General features: G+C 33.7%; 1 protein-coding gene across 5 annotated transcripts in view; it reads left to right on the top strand.

Moving 5' to 3' along the window:
- ADGRB3 (adhesion G protein-coupled receptor B3) overlaps positions 1-16,346 on the top strand; it is a 682,811-nt gene that overhangs the window by 343,161 nt on the left and 323,304 nt on the right. For all 5 annotated transcript variants that reach the window (XM_074333154.2, XM_074333153.2, XM_074333155.2 and 2 more), the window contains one exon: positions 572-680. In XM_074333154.2, coding sequence (XP_074189255.1) covers positions 572-680 — 109 coding nt within the window. The remainder of the gene's footprint in view (positions 1-571; positions 681-16,346) is intronic.

The raw sequence follows: 16,346 nt of genomic DNA, 5'->3' as shown, positions 1-16,346 counted from the left end.
CATCTACGCCAGAGGTATTACTATAATCCTAAAATTATTGTTCAAGTTATTCATATAGTCACTATTATAATTATTAGAAATAAATATCTCTTCCAAGATAGTTAGTCATTATGCAGTAGACTTAATAGTTTGTAAATATGTTCATGCGGGCAATAAAAATTGTTTTTTCTTCCAGTGTCCGTCAAGTAAATGCTAGGAAAAAAAATCTAAAACGTCCCCAAATTTCAGCATTCGTTTGGTTGTATTTGTGAGGGAAGGAGCCCATCAAAAGTAAAGACACTCTGTTTCTAAGCAGAAAATCTGTTAGGAATTTTGAGTCTCCATCCATGTATGAGGATTAATTACTGCATCATATCACTCCCAAAGTTCTTGCTGTGTGACACCTGCTGTCATTCTCAACTATTAGTTCAAAAAATACAACTATTGCTGCTCATAAAAATTTCTTTAAATAAATCAGAATTCATTTATGAACTCGTGTAGTTTTTTGTTTTTGTTTTTGTTTTAGAAATTCCAGTTATATATTCCATTACACAGACTTTTTATTTCATCTAATCTTTGCTTATTTTTCTAGATTTATCCAGGCTCAATAGAGTTAATGCAGGTGATTGAAGATTTTATACACATTGTTGGAATGGGGATGATGGACTTTCAGAATTCATACTTAATGACTGGAAATGTAGGTAAGACATAGGATTTTTCCAAAATCTTACTGAAATTAAAAAAAAAAAAATTGCAAGTATTTGCGCCATACATTTCTAAGTGTAATACCCATTGTTCCTATCTCTAAGTACATGAGAGTAATGTATTAAGGATACTTGATGTCTGATTTTTAAATGGACCCAACCACATATACATCACAAACACATGCACTTGTGTGTCATCTGCATTCTTTCGTATGAAGCATATAGACCTACTGGTGTTTATCTGCATATGTATGTTTAAAGAAGAATATGTGCTACATTTTCCATTTACCAAATGTCCCTTGCTATCCAATCTAATGTTGAAATATATATATACCCTAGTGTGTGTGTTGTTCTAAATGATTCTCCGTGATCTTCCATATACTGTTCATGAAGATACCTAGTTACTTTCTTGCTGAATATGCCTGGGTTGTGGAACACTTCACATTACCTTGAGGTTCATGGTCACAACTGCTGCTACTTCTTATTTTACTATAAGACCGAGTCTTATATTAATGTTTGCTCCAAAAGACGCATTAGAACTGATTGTACAGCTAGGTCTTATTTTCGAGGAAACACAGTAGTCTTCACATAAAGACCACTGAACTATAACTATAGATGGTAATGTGTTTAAATAAATATATCTTACCTCACAGTCTTATTCACTGGATGTTTCAGCTTCCAATTCTGGATCAGGAAGAGACCTAACTTGATGGGTTAGGATTACTAATCCCACTTGATGGTGGGATTAACTAGGAGAGTTCAACTGGTACGGAACATTTTTTTTTTCTTTTTTTATAATTAAGGTTTTTGGTGACTCATTTTACACTTGATCTCTTCTTATAATCCTTTAGTTCCACAGAGACTCATTTGATCCTAAGATATCTTTCCACTAGGATGACCTCAAATTGTAATGGATAATAGCTCCCTACAGGTGATATTCTTCAATTGAGGAAAGCCTGTGTAATGCAGTCTTCAAAGGTTTGGAGAGTTCCTTGCCCATATACCATCTTCATGCAGTATAAGGCCTCACCAGTTAGACTTCTGTCTTATTTCACCTTCGGAGTCAGTTTGAGAGCCCAGATTTTTCACCACAGTGAGTTTCAGCCGCTTGTGCTGGTTCAGGAATGGAATGCGCTGTCCTTTGCTAGGAGCAATGAGAAGAAAGAGGGACCAATAGTAGTATTTTTGTTGATGAGTTCAGAAATCCATGAAAATCCAAACCTAATGTTTATTCCAAAAGTGTCTGGGGAAAGAGAGAAAAGGGAAAGTCTGTAGGAAAAGGGATAGCATGTTGGGCTATGAATTTGGGGGCACACGGAAAGAAGAACCTGGAAAGCTGCTAGGGATGCTGGTCATTCAAGCTGGAACCAGTCTCCTGAGAGCCACATGTGTGATTTCTTTGGTGAGGAAAGAACCACGAAGGCTGCTCTGCCAGACGAGACAATTTGCAAACTAATTTGCAAAAAAAACTAAGGGGCAAAAAACTAAGATCTATTGTGTTTTTGTTGTTATTGTTGTTCTTCTTGTAAATGTTAACATCTAATTTTCAAAGGCATTGCTAATAAAAAGTATTATCAGGTCATTGCATGGCATTTATGAGAGTGCATTTGGAAAAACCATAAAAAACAAAGTTAATCTCAGAGTCTAGTAAACTTAAATTGGAACTTGAAGTAGGCCGTTTGAATAGCAGCATATCAAATTCTCTATAGTACTAGTATTATTTGCTATAAAAATTCCATAATTCTATAAATATCCATAAATTGCAAACATTTATTCCTCTTTACCTTTTTCTGGACTTCCCCAAATTGTATATTTGAAAAACTGTGTGTATTATTATTTTTTTTGCCTTTAGATTATGTTCTCTAGGCTTGCCTACTTCCTTTATCATCACTAAACTTTAAGAAGCATGTTAAGCATAATAACTCACAGTAATTTAATGATGCAAAAAAAGCTGATATTGTCCTGTATTGTCTTCAAACTTGTATAAGGACAGTTTGATTATTTGGCCTGATCACATATGTAGCATTAATTATCCACATTATTAAAAAAGTCATGTTCTGTGAATGAAAATCCCAAGCTTTATTACTCTGCCCAAAAAGGATCTTCTTTATTGTTGATTTCCCCAAATACTGTCTCAGGACAGACTTACTGTAATTTGATGACCAGAAAAATGGTTATTCCCAATAATATTTAAGAGTTTAGTGAAATGTATCCGTATAGTAGTCAGGGTTCTGCAAAGAATCAGAACCAATATATGTAGCTATATAGAAAGAGATTTATTTTGAGGGATTGGCTTATGCAATTATGGAGGCTGAGACATCCCATGATCTGCAGTCTGCAAGCTAGAGACCAGAAAAGCTGACGGCATAGGTCCATTTGAGTGTGAAGGCCGGAGAACCAGGAAAGCTAGTGGTGTAAGTCTCAGCCTGAATCCAACAGCCTTAGAACCAGGAGCACTGCTGTCCAAAAGCATGAGAAGATGGATGTCCCAGCTCAAACAGAGAGCAAATTCATCCATCCTCTGCCTTTTTGTTCTGCTCAGGCCCTCAATAGATGGATGATGCTCAGCCACATAATTGAGGAAAATCTTCTTTGCTCAGTCTACTGACTCAAATGCTAATCTCTTCCAGAAAAATTGTTACAGACACACCCAGAAATAATGTTTTACCAGCTATGTGAGCACCCCTTAGTCTAGTCAAGTTACACATAACATTAACCATCACAGTCGGCTAGTATCAAATTGGATGATATGAATAATAACTACTTACTATTACTATTCTTTATGCTACCCAATTTGATACTAGTACTAGTAAACCATGATTTTCTGTTTTATCTGATATTTCCAAAATTTTTGGACAAGGACACACAGAGAGAATATTTTATAGTAGCAAATTGTGGAATGTGTGAGTTGGCACTCATTTGTCTTAACATCCAAATTCCCAATATTAATTATCAGACATCAAACTCATTATACTGAACACACACACTCAAACACACACACTTGGTCATATACATACCCGCAGCCCGTGTGGTAAACAGAGACTAAGAAAGGTTGGTAATCCCTTATAGCCGTTTTCTTCAGTGTATGTTGGATTAAGACTAAAGAACTTCAGAAGATCATCAGGTCTTTTAGAGAGATTGCAACTTTTTTTTCTTTTCTTTTTTCTTTTTCTTTTTTTTTTTTTTAAATAAAGCCTATAGTCACAGCCACCTCACTTTTCTGGAATATAGATAATAACTTCCTAAAGAAAGAGACAGAGTTGAACAGCCAAAAATAAATGTCATAAAGACTATATAATTCTGTAAGATAGTCTCAGAACTTCATGATAGCTTATTTTACTTCAACTTTAAATATAGTTTCAGCATTTTTGGTTCCTGGTTTAGAAAGAATGAGTTGTAAGCAGAGACAGTGGTGTTAAAAGCACAAATATAACAAATAAAATAGATGAAATGCTGAAACAATAAGGAAAAAGAAGTACTGAAAGAATACAGCAGACTATGGAGTCCATACTGTGGGAACAAACACCTCCTCATGCCTCACCCTTGAAAATATTAGTTCTAAGACATAGGACAATAATTTAGTCTAAAATCATGGCCTTTATTTATTAACATAAAAGTTCCTGTAATTTGATAAAGATGGGAAGAAAATGAGTGACATATCTTGGAAAGATTTTCTTCAAAAATAATTCAAATGAAGTTTTAATGCATATTTTATCTGAAAAATGCCCCTACCTATATCGGTTTCTGATAAATGAAATGCTCTTACATGTTAAAATCTATAAACATTCCGGTATGTATGCATGCATGTTTATTTTTGGAGGGAGCAGGTCCATAGCTTTGATCAATTTTCAAAAGACAATGATCTCAAAATGTTTAATACAAGTTTTGGAAAAAATAGTCCTAGGAACAAAGATGTTAAAAAAGCCAATGCACATATAAAAAAATTTATCTTAAATAGATTTTTTCATATTCACATATGACTATGACATTCAATATAGACATATGATGATTATAATAAATGAAAGTTAATGAGCACTTACTAAAGACTGATCACTCTACTAAATAGCTTTTATAATTACTGAATAAATAAATTAATTAATGCGTATGAAAAATTGATATGCTACAGAAAAATTTCAACTTTCAATATGCCTCAGTTTATTAGAAAATTGTATTCTAAATGTTCTAAATATGCCGTATAGGTAAGTGGTTTTTATTTTAGTAAAAGTGAATTTTTAATGTATTTAAAAATTGATTATCATTAATTAGGTTGGAGGGACTATATCTTAATAATATTTAAGATTATTTTTCTTCAACAAAAACATTATTAAGTTGTTTATACTTGCTTTCTATACTTTCTCTCCACACATTTTCTCTTCAGTCCCTTGCAGTTCAGCATTTTTTTCATTATTCCTGAAAGTCTTCTCAGAAAAGCCTTCTGGAAACTTCTGACTGACAAACCTCCTCACATGTTTCAACCTTCATATCTGCTGTGCCTTGTTAACCACACTCTCTTGAAACTGCCCTTTTAACATTTTTATATTAATTATAGTATAAAATGGAATTAAACGATAAAAATTAGATTCATGACTCAGAAATATTTAGATTTTTTTGGAGACAGAGAAGATGTAGCACTAAAGAGGAAAAATGTACATTATTTGAGGCCTAGCTGTTTTCAGTTCCAAAGATTGAAGAGACTGTATGAGCTCTTACATGATTAGAGTGATAGGGCACCTGCATGATTTCCTTTGTTCTATAGCTTTGTCTAAAGTTGCAGCAGAGTGTTTTATAGTTTTTTATTATGCTTTTAGTCATCTATTTTCCACAATCACAGTAACTTCATGTAGCACATTATGTTTGCTTTATTTATTGGTAAGAATAGCTTATTCTTTAGAAATTAATTATTTTGATTTCAAACTTAAAACTTGAGTTGTATTCATTGAACTGAATTCAGGGAAGATCGGTGATGTGTTACCTGTTGCTAGCCTACTGTTCAATTAAAAAATAATAATCTATCTCTTACTATTTCCCTAAGTGATTCAGGTCTTTAAGATAAGTGAATAACCTTAACAAAGAGATTGCAGTCTCGTTGTGGGCATAAAATAATTAAATTAATAAATAAAATATCGAGTGCCCTTGGTATGTGTCATATAAACCACTCACTACAGAGATTCATTTCAAGAGATGTTATTCGGTGTAAGGATTTAGAAAAAATTCTTAGGGAAGGAAACACTTATTGTAGACATTGAAGGATGGCCTGGACTGTTGACAACTGAACGTGAAATGGCAAAGAGATGAAGATGAGTGGCAAAGAGATGGTTATATTCAAGAACATTCTTTTAGAAAAACAGTATAGAGATGTCAAAGTCGAGGTTGTATTTAGTGTTGAGTGGTTTATTTTGATAAAAACATATATGTATGGAAGTAAAAGAAGTGAAATAAAATTGAAGAGGCATTCTGAGAAATGGTAGGATGGTTCTGAATACTGAAGACAACAGGGAGCTACTGAAGCTTGGCTTGAGGAGGGTTGAGCTTTGGTAAGACATATGTTATAGCAGAAGAATATTTTTTGAAATTGAGATAAAGTATAAACATGAATATTAGAAGATGTTTTTCAGTAACCCATGCAGGAGATGATGAAGATTTGAATTAATGGTAGTAAAAGTAGGAACCAAACTGTGATTATGAATTTGAGATTTTGTGAATATAGAAATGACAGCATTCCATAACTGACTGAGGTATAAGACAGAGGGGAGGAATTGAGATTATATTTATTGGACAAACATTTTAGACTGTCTTTCACATATTAATATTTAGATACAGGTAGAACCCTCAAATGAAAAAATAAAATGAGGTCTTGGGCTTTAGTAGAGAAGTGAACCTTATGATATACACTTGGTAATCACTGCATAAAAGTGATAGTTGAAGCCTAAAAGTTTGTTTGTTTGGGGGTTTTTTTCCCCCTGCTTTTAGGACAGTAACAGGAGAGAAAGGATATAAGGTGATGTCTATATTAAAAGCGAAGAATCATAGCAGGTGTCAAAGTAAGAATAATCAGAGGTAGTATATATAAAGCGTCTCAGTACAAGTCAGTATAAAATCATTGTCATGAAACTAACAGGAGGGAGAAAATATTTCAAATTGTGTATGCTAGTTAATATCAGTTGCTAGCAAAGTTCAGAGTATTAGAATGAAGAAAAATCATATGTGATTGCTGATAATACAATAAAAGTTCTGTAGGAAAAGCACAGAGTTAATAACATCCAAATTTCAGAGCTCTTCAGGTGGTTTCAATGGATCACACCCTTAACATTTTGATACAATTATCTCCAGGCATTTACATTGCACGAATGAATGTTGCTCCATCTACTTACTGCTATGGCACAGCCATTCCTTAGGCGCCATCAAAATTAACAATATCAGATTAAAAGGGAATTTGTTTTTAGGCCAATAGTATCTCAAAATACAAAATGCTATGATTGTTAGCTGTAAGGAATTTTAAAAATGGTTCCTATGTATAAACCTTAACAGAGATAAGTTTCTGGAAAGTATCATTTCAGTTCTTCTCCAGTAATCCAATAAGGCCTGTGCCTTAAAAACATTAAAGTTAAGACATTTTTCTTTGCCAAACTAAATATCATTGTCTATTCTTGTTTTAGAAATATGAAATACTGGGCTTTTCAGAATGAACATTTATTTTTTTTTTCCTGAAATTGAATCCGAATTTAATCTGAAGAATGACATAATACATTTTTGACATCTCCTTTCTCTCCACAACACTGCCTCATCAATATCAAATCTGTGTTGTTTCTTACACTCACTGGTAAATTTAATCATTTCTTTGGTAGAATATCTTGTCCTTCAATTGAGAAACCAAACTTCAGTCTGATGATGTATAAAAATAAAGCGGCTTCTTTTTCTAGGCTTATTTTACTTTCTATCACTGCTTAGTTTTGTTGCTCATGCATCTTCACTTATTTAACTTCCTTTCTTTAAAAATAAAACATTTGTAGTCAGTTGACACTGAGCCTGAGAAATACACAATTCAACATTATTTTTTTGGTTTATCTATAGTACCTGACGTTGGTTGTCAGCTAGATGTTGAGTCTGAAAGTGTCAGATTCTACCCCCACCTCCTGGCTCTCTACCACTCACCCTTTTTTGCTAGACACATGAAGCAAGTGGTGTGTTTTGCCTGCAAATCACAAACACAAATCTAAAAATACCTGTTTGTTTGTTTTTAAATTTATTTTATTATTTTTTTATGTTACTAACATACTGGTTCTCTTGAGAAAATAAATAGCTCAAACATAGTTTTAAACTATGCCTTGGAATGCTTATAACACACTATGAGTTCTTTATTTCTTATCTAATAAGAATTATCTCACAGTATTTTCTATGACCTACTTTTTCCAAGTGGTTGGAGTTGGAAGCGTTGGGAGGTCTTTGTGAAAGGCTGTATTAGACCCTTAGTGGCAAGCAAGACATACAACTCAGAGGATGTGATGGGCTCTCTTCCATCCAACTGAGAAGCCGTTTAGATGCTCTCTAGCATCAGTATAAGAAATCAGTAATGATTCTTGGTTTTAATTGGCTTTCAGAGGTCTTAGACATTCATTCAATAAATATATACCAAGTTCTGTTCTAGGTTCTGAAGATTTCCAGTAAACAAATCAGATAAAACTCTTGTTCTTTTGAAACTTGTTTTATAGCAGAGACAGATGTCAAACAAGTGCCATCCAACGTACCTGGTGGTTTTAGGTGATGTTAAGAGAAATAAAGCAATCCATCAGGGTGAAGTGATAGAGTGAAGCGAGGAGAGTCATTTTAGGTTGATTGTGAGGGAATGCCCTTCATCAAAGAAGTGATATGTGAATATAGACCTGAATGCCTTGAGAGTAGGAGACATGATGATATGTGGGGACAGAACATTTCAAGCAGAAGAAACAGTAAATACGAACGCCATGATGCACCTATGTTCTTGACATATGAGAGACACTAAAGGAGGCCAGTGGTGTTGGAGTGGCCGAGGCGGGGACTGTGGGAGGAGATGAAGTCAAAAAAGGATTGGGGAGCTAGACTGCGGAAGGCATTTGACTGTAGGTCTGATTATGTGTAAAACCGCTGAAGGATTTCAGCAGAAAAATGGCCTGATCTTATTTATGTCCTAAAAGGTTCATTCTGACTATAGAGTAGAAACTAATAGACTCGGGAGTATGACCGGGTACAGGCAGACTGGTAGAAAACTGATTGTAATAGGCCGGATAAGAGAACTTGGTAGTTTGGACTAGATGCCAGTGGAAATAGTGAGAAGTTGTCAGATGCTGGAGGTATTTTAATGGTTGATCTGACAGAATTTGCTAATAGAAGTAGAATATAAAAGACAGAATTTGAGGAAATGTCTCCACTATATCTCCAAGGACCCATTTCAAAAATAAGATTTATTTCCAAATCTGTGTACTATAAACAAATGTCAAAAACCTACTTTGGTGATCATTTAAATGTCTCTAAAATTTAGGATACAAAGCACACGGTTTAGGTTTATATTTCCTTTTCTCTTTCATTTTTATTAAGATATAATTGATAGTTTTAGGTGTACAACACAATACATTGATATATGTATATATTCTGAAATGATCATCACAACAATAAGTTTAGTTAACACTCATCACCACATATGAATTTTTTTTCCTCATGATAACTTTTAAGATCTCCTCTCTTAGTAACTTTCAAATGCACAATACAGTGTTGTTACCTGTAGTCACCACGCTGTTTATTTTTTTATATATTCTTGTTCCTGAGTCCAACACAAATTCATGCTCATGCAGTTTAAGCAATTTTATCCTTTAAAGCCATCAGCATTTTGTCATTCTACCTTTTGAATCCTTGGACAAAAGCTAGAATGAAATTGTTCATTAAAATGACTATGTAGAGCTGTAACTCACATTCAGCTGCCAGTTAACAAAGGAAACACATCCTACTTCCCCGACCATTTTTGTGTTTCTTCTTCTATTTATAAAGTCATAGAGCTGCAAGAATGGAACAATGCTTAGAGGTCAACGAAGTTTAGCCATAAACTGGTCAGCTCCATTCTACTTAAACTATTTTATGCTTTTTAAGTTAAAAAATAGCTAAAAAGTTTATTATCTAAGTTGGAACCGTGTTTGCAAAACACCTTTATCTCTCCAGCCTAAAAAATGTTGTTTGTACTAGTGCTCCTATCATAGTTACAACCCTGGACCTTAAAGTAGAAAACAATTATCATGTTATAGTGCTTCAGATTATCAGTAGGTCTGTATTCTTTTAGAGATAGCTGGGTGAAAATAGTTACCTGATATTTCCAGGTTTATCTAATCTGTTTTATAAAGCCATATTCAAGGACAGTTAGTCAAGGAGTCATTATTAAATAATATTTCTTTTCCCTGAAAAACTTGAACTAGAAAACATTGTTAATAGCCATTCTTTCTCATTTCAAGTAAGCCAAGTGCCCTAAACTTTTCCTCTGCTATGCCTGTCTTATGCCAATTCCTAGCACTACTACTAAATACTGCTCTGTTGGGAATCTCTCATATAGTCTCCAGATCTTCAACTGCTTTTGCTTCTTTATCCTGGTTTCATTTACTGTTAAGATATAAGAGAGTCTACATGTCGCTACTTTGGAATGCCTCTTTTCTTGTAGCACCTTATGTATACATTATTTGAGTCTACATTTTAATGAAAATTCCCTGGTATCAGACAGTGGCCATTATTCCAAGGGACTCATTTCAGAAGACCCGTTTGAGTACACTGTACAGGAAAATGTTTTTCCTTGTTTATTCTTCTTTGATTCCTCAGGCTTTCCAAGAAAAAGGTTTGGTAGAGCATTCCTTATATTATATAGCATTTCCCAAATTAAGGCTTTCACAAATATCCATGATGCTATTTACTTCTAGCAGCCTTGTTGCCAGAGTGTTAGGGCACCCACACAATTTGTCATACATCAGTGCTTCCGCTTCAGAGTGGATACATTTTTATCCTTGTGCATCTTAATAATTGAAAGTTAAAGATTTGTTTCATTATCTTGCTCAGCCAACCATACTCTAACCTACTTCTGTTATATAAAGAACTTCTCTATAGTTTTTGATATGATTCTAGGGAAATCTTACTAATTTATTTTATATTTCTGTATCAAAGTAAAATGAGTCCTGACCTTTGTTTTCATTTGTATTCATATTTTCATATATATCTACTTTATTAAAATATGTAAAATCATTCTTTGGATAATTACACATTTTTAAAGGATGCCTGAATCATTCCTTCAATGAATCTTTTGCAGTATATCTAGCCAGTGAAATTTTGTGAACTTATTTCTTACTTATTCAGTGTCCATCCCTTTGGTAACTGTCTAGTGGAGAATGCCTATAGAAAGACCAAACTAAGGGCTATTATTTATTTTGGATTTTATATTTACTGGGGAAATGCTCATGGTCTAAAGAAACCAAATGCGGTCACACAAAACTCAGTTGGAAATGTGCAACACCTAGAATGCACTGTATTGCTCAGCAGCATTGAACACGAATAGGAAAAACAGAGGAAAAGCTGACTTCTACCATCACTATGCATATCTATGACAAAAGAGTTTACATCCTAAAGGATGCAAAGTATGTAACAGAGATGGTGTACATACGTGTTTTAGTAGTACACCTTGATGTATTGGACATGGATTGTGAAAGCTGTTCTGAAATAGAATATCATAATTTCAGAATTAAGATTTCTGTTAAGAATAAAGGCCAAGAACTCTTGGGTTTCTTGCATGTTGACACATAGACCTAATTATTCTCTATGAAGAACGTGAGCTACTGCAAAGAAGTTGCTCATGACTTCTGTGCCCTAGGGAAGTTATGAAAAGGAGCTTTGCATAAAGGGATCAGTGCTTTGCCTCAGTTCAAGAGATCTGGAAGAGAACTCCAACTAGGGAAAGGCTTTCAGAGGTGGGATTAACACAGGGGCCATATGGGAAATTAAATGGCTTCTAGTTCCCTGGAGATAGTGCATCTAAAAGATGGTGGAAAGACAGGTCTTCCCAGCATGATTTCATTCTTCTGGTTGAGATTAAGCCCTTAGAATCTAGTAGAATCACATTTATAGAACAGACTAGAAATATCAAAATTTAAAGCCAACCTGAAAACAAAATTTGAATATTAAAAAATAATATCCCTCGTCTCTATTGGTTTATGCAGAAAAAACTTCGAAATTACTAAAGTTGGCATACTGCATGCTTTTTTTCCGATTTTGCTGTTCAACTAATTAGAAGGATATCGCCAGGAGTTTGTGTGAATATGAAAAACAATTCCATTTTAGTTGTCTCTATGGCAATACTTGCTATCTCTATGGCAATAGTGGCCTGCCTCTATAAAGATAACCAGTGAAGAGAAAAAGGCACTCATTTCCTTTCAACATTTTCTTCATTTTTTCTATTATATGCGGTTATACTAAGAATTCTGTGCTACATTATTCCTCTTTTCCATTGCTTCCTTCACTGAATTCCAAATCAATAAGTGCTCATCCAAATTTTACAACTGAAAAATATGACTCAGATTAAAGATCAGTGTCCTTTTATATCGATGCAAGCCGGTATGCTATTTTGTATCTAGGAAAACATACTGGGTTTGGAGCTAGATTTGGCCATAAACCTTGACTGCACAACTACCTGATCTTCTGCAGGTTATTTCTTCTCTAAATCCCTGTTTGCTCCTTTTAAAGTAGAGAGAATAATATCTTCCTCAAGGAGTTATTGTGAAGATTAAAGATAATACATATTTAGCAGCTGGTATATAATAGGCCCCCATAATTGGCAATGGACAAATATAGGGCCAAATATGGGCTATGCTACTGATAGGCTGTGTGACTTTGGTCAGGTCACTCAGTCCCTCATAGCCACAGTCTGCTTCTCTAGGGACCTTCTAAAATTCGTAACTAAATTTAATATGTAAGTTTCGTTGTTGTTGTTTTGTTTTGTTTTTTTTAAAATCTCTGTAGTACACTTATTGTTTATTTCACAAACGTATTTTATTTGCCCAGACTTCTAGGCAAATAATATAATGAAATCTTGAAAACCATTTATGCTGTGTCTGTATGTTTTTAAATGAGTTTGTAACACAATTGTCTTCTGTGGTGTTATGATAATAAAGGCCCATAAGCATTTCAGTAGTATTTTCACTTTGCTAGCTTAAGAAGTTACTCCTCTCTTCCATGTATTTATTTGTTGTTAATCAGATCCCAGTTCCCTTGAATGAGTCACACAGAGGAATGCTTTAATTTTATAATTTCTGCTCCTTAACATGTAATCCATCACCTGTAGTCTGCAGAATATTATCAATTATCTCTATAGATACATCAAATAATTCCATACCATCACTATATCCTCCTTAACTCATAAAATAAATTAATAAGTTTTCTTTTGTCTTTAAATACTCTTTTGAACAGTCAAAAATATTTTTTTTCTGCTTTTGTTACCTACTTAAATTTTTCATAGGAAGAATTTTAACTTCAGAAATGTAAATAATTACTTATATAGCTACTTTAATGTGTTTTTTTTACTTGATGTTCTGTTTCAATCTCGCATATGACTATGAGAGAGCAGATGCGAGTGCATCTGTGTGTGTGTGTGTGTGTGTGTGTGTGTGTGTGTCTGTGTGTGTGTTCTAAAATATTTATCAGTATTCGAACCTGAAATGCAGTTATTTTAGTTAGATGCAGTTGTTTTAAAATTCATGCTCTGGGCTTGAGTGATGTTAGTGTCTTTTCTTAAGTTACATAAAAGAATAAACACACTTTTTAATCAAAGTTAAACTGAATTGAAAATCTGATAATAACAAGATTTAAAGGACGTCTGACTTTAGATGCTGAACACTATTTTATTCAAGGTGTGGCTGTCAACTACAAAATAGAATTGTGAAGATATAGGAACTGAACAGTTAATGAAGGAATCATTTATATAGGATAATAGGATATGTAGAGCCTATTATCTGAATTCAAATAAAGCCTGATTCATTGAAGTTATTGATAGGGTTTTAAAATGCAATAGGAATACAGGGGACATAACTGAGATTAAGATACTGAAACATTTCCTTTGCTACTACAAAATATCTTAATAATCAATTTCAATATCTATTTGGGCTGTCTTATTACTTTTACAAATATGAAGCTTCTCCTTTTGAAGAATCTGTCACTGTTATTTGAGAGCATTCATTTCCCTCTCCTTTTTTCCTAGGTAGTCTCCTTTTTTTCCTCCAAACTCAATGCCTGCATAATTCTTTTAACATTTCCTAACTCCTTCATTAAAAAATTACTTTCCCTAAAATGTAATAATAATCTTACTAAAGAAAATAACCTCTATCATCTTTAATATTTATTGTAAAAATCCATGACATTTCAAAAATACCAAAGTACATAAGAGATATGGAATATTTACTCTTTAAATATCAATTTCTTAACAGAAAGTAAATAAATTGTTGTGTAATATAACTTAGACTACATAGGTGAAGCAAAATTGTAATTGGTTGGCATGCCCTTTTAACTACGTATAAATCATTGTGAAATAGGGCACTTAATTTAATCATAGATTGTGCATTTTATGTTTGTGCATGCATGTGTATGTGGAGGAAGAGTAAATTATTGTTTGTTTGAGGACTTTTTGTGTGTTTGTTTTTGGTTTGACAATCCAAAGACCAAAATTGTTTTCTGAACTTGATGGGAAAGAGATGATGTTCACAAATACAGAACTCATGTATTAGTTGGTGTTAATAGTCATTCTTCAGTTTGTTTATATTTCAACCATAAACTCATGAAAACCTACTGTAATTCCATTCAGATATAGAGATTGTTTTTTGCAGCATGATGACCCTAAACTAGTCTATAAAATGGGACTCATTGTATTTGGTTTAGACTGTGTTGTTGGATCAAGTGAGGTAACGCACTTGTCATGGCACTTAAGTGCTCAATAAATGGGATCTTCTGTCACTATTATTTATCCCTCCTCTTTCTTCAAAAAATTACATTTGGTTAGGCACTCATGTGTCACCTCAATTCTCCCTATTTTGAAAAAGGCATAGGGCTTCTGATTTCTTTTTGATAAGTTGAAGGGGCAAAAATTCTATGCACAACATGAAATCATGTCCTTGCTCTTATTTACATTATCTTAGAGTCATGTATTTAACTTTGCCCAGGTCCATCTCCCCAGTTAAAATTAGTCTCCTACACTTTATTTCATTCTTCCTTCAGTATATGAAATCAATATTTATTAAACGTCTGCCAGGTACCAACTATCCTCTGGGCACAAACAGGTGAGGCAAGTGTGCTGGTCTCTACTCTTAAAGAGCTGACACTCTGGGGTGGGGGGAGTATAAGTTTTTAAATGTAAAACTTATGTAGATGAATGAATGAATATAAGTTGTATTGTTGTATGAAATATAAGGAAAAATATTTTAAAGACTAAAACCATAGAGATAAATAAATAGACACATACATATAATTTAAATTGTGGTAAATTATATGAAGAAGGGAGACTAACCATGATTACTAACTTACTTGTAGATATGGAGGCAGTGGTTGCTAAGTGCTAGAAAGTTCTCCTTGGCATTTAATCCAGGACTTGATGGTCAAGTATGAATTTGCCAAGGGAAGAGTTGGGATGAAATAAAAGACTGTAAGTGTGACTAGAGAGAAGTCGTTGGTGGGAAAAGATTTGAAATAACACTGATGGGTAAGTCAAGGACCAGGTCATGGAGACCCTGGAAAGGGTTTTTGTATCTTATACAAATATATAGAAAATCATCGGGGAGTGACATGATGCAACTCTGCTTTAAAAACAACTCACTGCAGTATAGAAAGTGAATAGGAAATGTTCAAGAATGGAAGTAGCAAATATAATAAGTTGTTTAACTTAGGCAAGATTTGATGAACTATTATGTGGCAGTCAAGGTGGAGATAGGGAAATGACTTTAAGTTATGTTTTAGAAAAGAAACAGCAAGCATAATGATGGACTAGATTCTGGGGATGAGGATATAGACATGTCAAGGATAACTACCTTTTTCTGTTTTGAGAAAAGGGTGGATGGAGGTACCCTCTAAAGAGATGGGGCAGACTAACTAGGGAAATACTATTTTGATAAAGAATGGGTGGAAATTAAGACTTAAGCTTCAAAATTGCTTTGAAGATGCCTGAAGACATTCAACTAAACAATTTAAATAGACAGGTTTGGAGTTTAGAAGAAAACGTCTTATACCCATTCTTCCCATATTTAAGATATTTGTGTGAAACAGGTGTGTCACTGGATTGTAATCTCTTTCTACCATGTTTCCCCGAAAATAAGACCTAGCCAGACCATCAGCTCTAATGCATCTTTTGGAGCAAAAATTAATATAATGCCTGGTATTATATTATATTATACCCAGTAATATTATATTATATTATACCCAGTATTTATATTATATTATATTTTATTATATTATGTTATAATATTATATTATATCAGACCCAGTCTTATATTAAAATAAGACTGGGTCTTATATTAATTTTTGCTCCAAAAGACGCATTAGAGGTAATTGTCCGGCTAGGGCTTATTTTCAGGGAAACATGGTAGGAACTTTTTCTTTTTTAATTTGGGATCTTCCACAGCATTTTAC

Source organism: Rhinolophus sinicus, chromosome 2 (assembly GCF_057876585.1).
Source record: "Rhinolophus sinicus isolate RSI-liver-muscle chromosome 2, RSI-T2T, whole genome shotgun sequence".
Taxonomy (NCBI): domain Eukaryota; kingdom Metazoa; phylum Chordata; class Mammalia; order Chiroptera; family Rhinolophidae; genus Rhinolophus; species Rhinolophus sinicus.
This window is presented reverse-complemented; position numbering and strand designations above follow the sequence as displayed.